Source organism: Pyrus communis, chromosome 17 (assembly GCF_041283825.1).
Source record: "Pyrus communis isolate YQ-2024b chromosome 17, ASM4128382v1, whole genome shotgun sequence".
Taxonomy (NCBI): domain Eukaryota; kingdom Viridiplantae; phylum Streptophyta; class Magnoliopsida; order Rosales; family Rosaceae; genus Pyrus; species Pyrus communis.
In genome coordinates, this window is record NC_142581.1 from 10066551 (window position 1) to 10075185 (window position 8635).

At 36.2% G+C, this 8635-nt stretch overlaps 2 protein-coding genes across 2 annotated transcripts; one reads left to right on the top strand and one right to left on the bottom strand.

Annotated features, from left to right (window-relative positions):
* The first annotated feature begins 314 nt into the window (after positions 1–314).
* On the top strand, positions 315–2925 carry LOC137707910 (transcription factor JUNGBRUNNEN 1-like). Its single transcript, XM_068446852.2, has 3 exons — positions 315–578; positions 1317–1630; positions 2160–2925. The coding sequence occupies exons 1-3, from the start codon at positions 377–379 to the stop codon at positions 2562–2564; spliced, it is 921 nt and encodes a 306-aa protein (XP_068302953.2). The 5' UTR covers positions 315–376; the 3' UTR covers positions 2565–2925.
* A 653-nt stretch (positions 2926–3578) lies between these two features.
* On the bottom strand, positions 3579–8166 carry SWAP70 (Pleckstrin homology (PH) domain-containing protein). Its single transcript, XM_068446851.2, has 10 exons — positions 7855–8166; positions 7631–7735; positions 7185–7246; positions 7023–7106; positions 6889–6920; positions 6675–6756; positions 5306–5534; positions 4887–5114; positions 4417–4709; positions 3579–4293 (listed from the first exon to the last, which is right to left on the bottom strand). Exons 1-10 carry the CDS (start codon positions 7879–7881, stop codon positions 3942–3944), a joined length of 1494 nt encoding a protein of 497 aa, XP_068302952.2. The 5' UTR covers positions 7882–8166; the 3' UTR covers positions 3579–3941.
* Positions 8167–8635: the final 469 nt, after the last annotated feature.

Sequence of the window (8635 nt, forward strand, 5' to 3'; positions counted from 1 at the left end):
AAGACTTAATTAAAGGAAAAAAGAAAAAAAAATGGGCAACACCAAAATCTAACTTAGGGTCAAAGGAAGGAACATTGGATCTCGAACCTCTGCATATACGCATGTGTGGACAGAGTCGCACAGAGGGACCAGGATATGAAATTATTGACTTCTTCCATGCCTTGACTTGACTATGGCAACCACCGCTTGAGACATCGCAACTAATATTCTTTAATTTCATTATTTAAATTTTGTGTGGGCTGAAATAAAAATAATTGTTCTATATATGTTCCATATATAACAAGCTTAAGCTTCTACTTTGAGGCTACAGAAGAGTTATAGAATCGAGAGAGAGAGAGAGAGAGAGAGAGAGAGAGAGAGAGAGAGAGAGAGAGAGATGGAGGTGGCAAAGGTGGCGAGAAATTCATCAGAAAAGGATAAGGATGAAGAGGAAGTGATGCTTCCAGGGTTTAGATTTCATCCAACAGATGAGGAGCTTGTTGGGTTTTATCTAAAGAGGAAGGTGGAGAAGAGAGCCATTAGTATGGAACTCATCAAACAGATTGATATCTACAAATATGATCCTTGGGATCTTCCAAGTAAGACCCCTCAAGGCTCCAGAAGTTAGTTAATTAGTTTGAGCTGATTAGTTCACAAGTGTACTGATGGTATCCTATATCTTAATTAGCATCTTACTACGGTAATATATATATAGACAAAGTTCTTGAAAAGAAGTATCTATATACAGCTATATATAAACGACACATAAATTAATATATAACAACTACATACTAAAAATCTAAAGTTATAGGTTTAGGGTTTAGGTTAAATTCCGAAGAAAATTAGCGATGCGTTCTTTCAAGGTTAGTGTCTATTCTCCTTTAGGTTGAATTTACAAAAATTAAGCAAATGAACTAGCTTAATTGGCATATGGTAATTAGGAGAATAAGATTTTTAAGTTCAATGCTTTTAAAACTAGTTATCATTCTTATGCAGAGAAATTTTTATGTTGTGTGAGTTGCATTGTATGACGTCAGACACTAATACAAACACATGGAGATCATAATGATCGAATAAATGAAAAAGTTGTGTCCAACTTGTAGAGATGAACTATTCATTAAGGAAAGTTATCAATATCAATCCCTCTTGAAATGTTAGGATTAGTTAGAAGGAATAAATTTCATGTCTAGTGATCTTTTAATTGTGTTGTGTCAAAGTGAAAAATTATTTACCTCTACTGTATATATGTTACTGTCATAATATATACTAGTACTTAGTGTGAACGCCCATTATCTTTCGTTAACTGAACGAATATTCTTTTTCCGGTAACAATGAAGAAGTTAGCAGTTTGGGGGACAAAGAGTGCTACTTCTTCTGCAGAAGAGGAAGAAAATATAGGAACAGCATAAGACCTAACAGAGTCACAGGTTCTGGATTTTGGAAAGCCACTGGGATTGACAAGTCCATATATTCAGTTAAAGATCCCCACGAGTGCATTGGCCTCAAGAAATCATTAGTCTACTACCGTGGGAGTGCTGGCAAAGGCACTAAAACTGATTGGATGATGAATGAGTTTCGCCTTCCTCCTAATGGCCATGGAAAAACTACCAAGTTCCTAAATGCCAAGGTCGACGTTACACAAGAAGAAGCTGTAAGTTTTTTATAATTCTTACGCTTTTTGATAATTACTTGAGGACTCTATTTTGTATATCTATGTGTTAATTTTCATGCCGTGTTAACAATAGTGGAGTTGATTAAAGAATTTGAGGAGTCTAATAACACAGTTGTTGACCATTTTTTAGTAGAATAATGTTATACTTACCACATTCGTATCACCTCTGTAATACAGATAAGACCCACAAATACAAGTGGAAAGGTGATACAAATGTTGTACACTTAGTAAGAGTAGTATTTTTGTTTTTTTGTTTTTTTTTTTTTTTTTGGTATAATGACATGAAAGTTTAGAATTTTGTTGGCCAATTACATGGAGCCACATGTACGTAGGTTGGGGGGAGATGGCAACTTTCAATCTACATGTACATCCGCCCCTACATGTTGATGGTGTAGACATTATTATCCTATGAATATAGGGAAATTTCTTTTAAGTACTATGTCTTCTCATGCATAGAAAGTGATCAAAAACCAATTACAGTGTACAATTACGTGAATTTGATTTGCAGGAAGTTTGGACACTCTGCAGAATTTTCAAGCGAATCCCATCTTATAAAAAGTACACACCAGACTGCAAGGAATCCACAACCAAACAAAACCCTACTGATTCAAGTTCTAAAACATGCAGCCTCGAATCTGGGAGCTACTGCAGTGAGATACACTTCGGACTCAAAGATTCGGTCATTCAACGCATTGAAAGACCAAAACCAGCTCATGTGGATGAAGCAAATCAGTGGCTTGTAGCTGTAGGGGAGTTGGACTCTATATCTTACCCGACTCCATTTTCAACAAGTTATTCAACCTTGACGAACCTGAGCGACGGCGATTTCTTTACTAATGGAAACTGGGATGAGCTGAGACCAGTGGTTCAGTTGGCTGTTGATCCATCGTCCCAGGTTTATGACTGTAGGTAGGCTAGGTATACATGGAGGGTTAGTGTGCACTTAGAAGCTTCGTTAATTTCTTTCTGTTATTCTTTTTTTTTCTGCTTTTTGTGGGCCTTTTTTCTCGTCTCGTGGTAGGCACGTACCCTTGTTGTATTAGAGAGATTTGTCAATGTGTTCGGGATACGGGACGGAACATCACATGTTATGATACAATTAGGAGAAAGTTTTTTTTTTTTTTTTTTTTTCAAGTCTCTCTAGTTATATAATGATATGTGGTGTTCCGTTCCGTATTCTGAACATATTGAAAAATCCCTCGTTATATACGGTAATAACATTAATTGCAACGACTGTCATGTATATATAAATAAGAATGTATACTTCTCCACAATTGCATTAACCATATATAATTTTTATCGAGGCTCTCTATTTGTACCATATCCTCGTTGATGTACATATTCCATTTGTTATTAATGAATATCATACATTTTCTCAAAAAATCAAAGTCTTAATTCTTGAATAAAACTTAATGAAGTTTACCTTACAAGTAAGATTTTATTTCTACAAGCCGTTTATTCTAATTGACGACAACTTTCAGGATGAAGAGTTGAGTAGAAGTTGTAGAACTGTTTTATGATCAAACTGACCTAACTTATATATCTACACAACACATAGTTAGCTTTAAATTTTTTTTATTTTATTTATTTTCCTTGTTTGGGAGAACAATTTCTAGGTTCGCTTTCATGGTTGTACCAAGCATACCGAAAGAAAAACATCAAAAAGGGCTTCTAGCTCAGTTGGTTAAAACATTCATTATATGTGCTCAAGGTCCTGAGTTTCATTTTTCTCCCTCAATATCACATATATATAGAACATTGTTATTAGCACTTCAAAAATCTCATTGTGCACTCTTCCCAAACGTATTTTTCTTTCTAAATAAAAAGTGTAGAGCGCACAATAAATTTTAGAATGTCAATAACAAATTACAGATTTCATGCATAAATTTTCAAATTAGGTTCCTGAAAAAATCTGATGGATAGATAGTTGGGGGAGAAACGGAGAAGCTCCACACATAAAATTTCCATATCAAAGAAGGAATGGAGTACCACAACAATATTGACAATCAGGAGGATTTTTGTATGCACTCAGCTAGATCACATGGAACTCGTTACACACAAAGATGGGCCTTGGATGTTTTTCTGTTTCTGTAAATACTCGACACAACTCACCGGGCGCATACAATGCTCTACGCAGAAGCAGCCTGCCAATAGCTTGATTTGTTGAACGAAGGGTAAAAAAGAATACACCGACGAAGTTCACATCTGTCCTATAACTGACTTTTCTATAGTTTTCTGCACGCGTTACAATGTTTAAGTTTTTCTGCTCTACAAATGTATCAGTTCATTTTCAAGGCTGTTGAAAAGAGTCCACTCCTTGCTCATGATGATTACCAGTTGGTTGGCTGACAACTGGAATATCCAAGCTACTTGCTTCTGATTGGGGGGCGACTTCTCTTACATCGGCTATCCTTGCATCTTGAGCCTGATTATCACTCCATTCACCGTCACCTACTGGCCGTACGTTGACTTGACCCTCAGCCATGCGAACTACACTCTCCCCTGCTACCGGAACTGCTCTAGAAACACTGAGGCATGCTTTATCAACATTTACTTGGGACAAGTCTACATGTTTAGTCAGGGGAGTATTTCCAATAGACTCAGACTTCTCCTCAAACACTTGCTTTGTATCAATGTGATGTCTGTTAACGGGAAAAAGGTTGATTAATCAACATTGATGAAAACTTGATAAGGGACAAAAAGGATTCAATGAATAATAAACCCGAGCAACTTATATACTGGGTAAAAGACAGAAGGTACCAAACCTTTGAAGTTGCGCTTGCAACGTATTCACATATTCCAGAAGTTCTTGCTTGTCTTTCAGTGCAGTTGATTCTTTCTGCACAGCCTCCTTTATTCTAGCTTGAGCATCTGCCTCTGTAACCCTGACCTTCTCCTCTGCTCTCACAACAGCTGCTTCTAATATCACAACACGCTCTCTGGCTTTTGCAAGCTCAGAACGCCACATGTGTGCCTCTTGGACAGCAGAATCTCTCTGCCTAGTCAATTGGTCTCTTTCTTTGCTCAAGGTTGCAACCTTTTCTTCACAATCTTTTAGCTATAAACATAAACAAAAGCCATAAATAAAGTAGAACAATAAAAAAGTTCTCTCAAACAAAATTCAGCTTTTCATTTTCCAAATTAAGAAAATATAGTAGTGGAAGGGGAAAAGAAAACAGATCAATTATTATTCAAATATACTACACATTTAAGACATAGCAGAGCTCATAAATACCTTTGACAACGAAGATTCCAGCTGCTTCGCTGAATCCCTTTTTAAGCGATCAATTTCTGCACAAACAATTTTCCTTTGTTCATCTATTGTATGAGCTGCAGAGGCTGCAGCCTCAGCAGCTTCAGCAGTCTCAGTTAATTTCTCTGCTATTTCTTTAATTGTTGAATCGCGTGAACGAAGGTCCCTAGCCAAATTATGTAGTTCGTCATCTTTGACCCGAAGTGTCTCCTACAGGACACAAAGGCACAGTCACAAGGATGCTAGGTGAACATAATAATCCCAAAGAGAAATTACATTTAAATGACTGAAATAGAATATCATTCTTTAACAAATTATACTGCAAAGTGCATTTCAAATGAAAATAGGGCACTGTATTTTAATTCATTTTTTAGAACAGAATTAGATCACAAGTAGAGTACCTTCATAATTGCAAAATCATCCATAGGACCATCATTTGGCTTATTGGTTATCATTCCCAAGGCATTTCTCAAAGAAATGTGCATTGCTGCTTCGATTTCCTTAGAACTCTCCGCAGCAGTTGAATTGGCAGCAGCAACTACTGCTGCAACCGTTCCTAGTTTTGCAGAGCCACTGCCACTCAAGGAATTCACAGCTTCTTTGTGGGCCTTTAGAACCAATTGTGTTGCTCTGATTGTCAGAGGCAAAAAATGAAAAAGAGCAAAATAAGACAATATTAGATGAAACATTTAATACCGGAAACTTTATGGCTAATCTTGTCTTAATTGAAATGAGTCGCCAAATATCATATAAGAAATAAAAGGGAAATAAAGGAAAAGAAAGTGGAATTATAGTCAAATATGCATGGGACATAATTCGCTTATTTCACTATAGCAACAGAAATTTTCAGTCTTGAGACCATCAATCGCCATCCAAATCATATACAACGGACCACAGCTTTGTTATATATAATATGTAATTTTTCATCCTCCTTGAAAGACTGACACACGACCAATCGGTTCAATCTATTTCTCTATCTCCTCAATATAATGGAATGGTATGACTCAATACAAAGGATCTTTCCATCTTTCACGATTCTTTCTACACAATTTTTTTTGATAAAAGTTTGGTTCAAGGGCCACGCCTAATCTCTTTATCAATGATTCGATGAAATATCTTGGATCTATGTTAAATTAGTGGATACATGTATCACTCGAATGAATTTAGTTGTGATGTCAATTAGGATACATCTTGAAACAATTCATTGTATTGATACTTATCAAATCCAATATCAATAAACCGTTTTATTTTACCTATATTATATACTCCAACCCTATCCATATGATGCTTGAATAATATCTTTGAGCGAAGCAACATCACATGCTAAAAGACTTTTTAATTTTCTCCTGATGTCACATTTTAAGATAACTAACTTGCTAATATACATCTTAAAAACGAGGAAAACATGGAAAAGCAAATACATTTGAGCCTGCAAAAAAAAAGCCAACTTCACAATGGCAAACCGCATGTGAAGGATGATCTAAAAAGAGTATTAAAACTAAATTGGGACATAAAGAATAAGTCCTCAGAGTAAAATTAGACCCTAAGCATAGAAACGTTCAAATTCTAATCCCCTTGTTACTTCCCCGACCGCATATCAATAGATACCTATGTCAGCTAATTTCTCATTTGGACCAGCAGCATATAATATCTTCAAAAGATACATCCTAGCGCTTATAAAGTATTTATAAGAGGCACAGAAAAACGAAACTGTACAATAAATAACATCTACGCAATAGCTACAGCATATTGTAAAGGGAAAGAACTTACTGCAGTGTTGCTACCCAAGCTCTAGCTGCCCCAGGAGTCTCTGCACAAAGGAAGTAGTCCTTTTTCTGCGGGGTCCCAATATCTAAAGAATATAGTTAAGAAGCACGAAAGTCCAGCTTTACAAGAGTGCCTGTTTTCTATGGCAGTTATAAGATACAACCTCACTTTGTTTTCAACATCAAATAAAAGTACTAGAGAAAATAAACGAGGATACAGAAACAGCAACCATCATACTTTTGCAACCCACTGAAACCACAAACCAAAAAAATAAGTTAATAACCAATCAAATTAAGGCCTGCTGAATGACTAATGTACAAAACGTGATATTATGAAAAGCGTCAGTCTTACTGGAAGTTCACTGGAGATAGGGTAATTGTGCTATTCGCATCAAATAGAATGGTTCCCTTGACAGTCGGCTCATTTCTCCTAATCCTAAATCATAACAAGGTATAATGTTGGTCAATGCATTTATAAGACTTGAATTGAAGCGAATGTCAGTGCAAAACTAACTTGTATTCCATTCTCCCTGTCGTCGGGTCTAAGATCATCCACCGCTCGTTCCATTTTCTCAGCTGTTAAAGTAAAAAACACAACACATAAGCTAATTTCCAGATTGCAGAACAAAGAGCACCACACAGACCAACTAACAAAAACCATCCCAGTGTTCAGTTTCCAATTCGAACTCTTTCAAGCATGATTCATCAAAATTTTGAAACTACTGAACTTCAATAAATTCAACCGGAACTTAAAAAACTTTAAACTAATCAAACATTCTGTAATCCGCATTATAATTTGTGCAATAAAAATCCAACAGAATCGAAATTCGAAATTGACCCAACAAAAAAAAAAACCTGAACTTTCGCAAAACCCAGAAATTAATCCTAAAAATAAACATAGAAATCACAGAAAAAATGTAAAAGAAAGTGAAAAAAGAAGAGAGGTACGGAGGATCGTACAGTCTCGGATCGCTTGAGAAGTGGACCCTGCAACAAGTTCCGACCCGAACCCGATGCGAGCTGGCGCTTGATCTTCTCCAAGCTGTTCTCTGCGTCCGCAGCTCGCTGCTCGATCGCAAAATTCAGAATTTAGCTAACCCCCGGATATAAAAAATAAAAATTCGATACATACATACATAAATAAATGGAAGAAAAAGTAAATAGAGAGAGAGAGAGGCACTGACCGGAGAGGCGCCATTGATGGTGGCCATGGAAATGGGTGGATCGAGATGATCGAAAGCCTGAGAATTTCGGTGAATTTTTGAAGGGATTTTTGGTATCGGATGAGGTTTTTTCAGTCGTTCAGAAGGCTGGTAGGTTTGCTTCTCGGACTAGCAGGTGAACGACGATGATGCCTTCTAAGTTTTCGACACGCATTTAAGAAAAAATTAAAATATGAAGAATAGTGCTTTGCTTTTTGACTAATCTTTTCTCCGACTTTGCTTCTTGTCGCTTCGGTTTTTTCAGTTCACATCCCGAACTATTATTACTTTGTCCAGTAAGACTCTCATGTTCCGGATCCCTTTCATCAAGTTCATTTAATTATTTAATTCGGATCTTTGAAATTTGATCCAACGATTAAATTTATTATAACTTTTAAATGAGCTTTCTGTTTGTAGCCGTTTGATTAAATTTCAAAGGCCGAGATTGATTGATTTGGTGGATTTGATGGAAGAGATCCAGAGACGATTCATTTCCTATTAGAATGTACTCTTATGGCCAAATATACGAGAAAATTTTACATGGTACGAGTATACTTGTACATGACGTTATATGTTAATAAAATAACGATAGATGGATAAAAGTTTATACATGATGTTAATTTATAAGCACTAGACTCATCATAATGGTATACTCGTATAATGTAAGTTATTTTGTTAACATAGCATAGGTTGTCGAGTTCTTTTTAGTACGGATCACCAGATAGTATGCATTTGGATGCTTGCTGTTTTCGATTTTTAGTCA

Bases quoted from the DNA above. Each gene is read 5' to 3' on its own strand.
- LOC137707910 (XM_068446852.2), top strand. From the start codon at position 377: ATGGAGGTGGCAAAGGTGGCGAGAAATTCATCAGAAAAGGATAAGGAT. The intron at 579-1,316 runs GTAAGACCCCTC...GTAACAATGAAG, and splicing joins TGATCCTTGGGATCTTCCAA to AAGTTAGCAGTTTGGGGGAC. The intron at 1,631-2,159 runs GTAAGTTTTTTA...TTTGATTTGCAG, and splicing joins ACGTTACACAAGAAGAAGCT to GAAGTTTGGACACTCTGCAG.
- SWAP70 (XM_068446851.2), bottom strand. From the start codon at position 7,881: ATGGCCACCATCAATGGCGCCTCTCCG. The intron at 6,921-7,022 runs GTAAGACTGACG...TTGTGGTTTCAG, and splicing joins CTATCTCCAGTGAACTTCCA to TGGGTTGCAAAAGTATGATG. The intron at 4,294-4,416 runs GTTTGGTACCTT...TCCCGTTAACAG, and splicing joins TTGCAAGCGCAACTTCAAAG to ACATCACATTGATACAAAGC.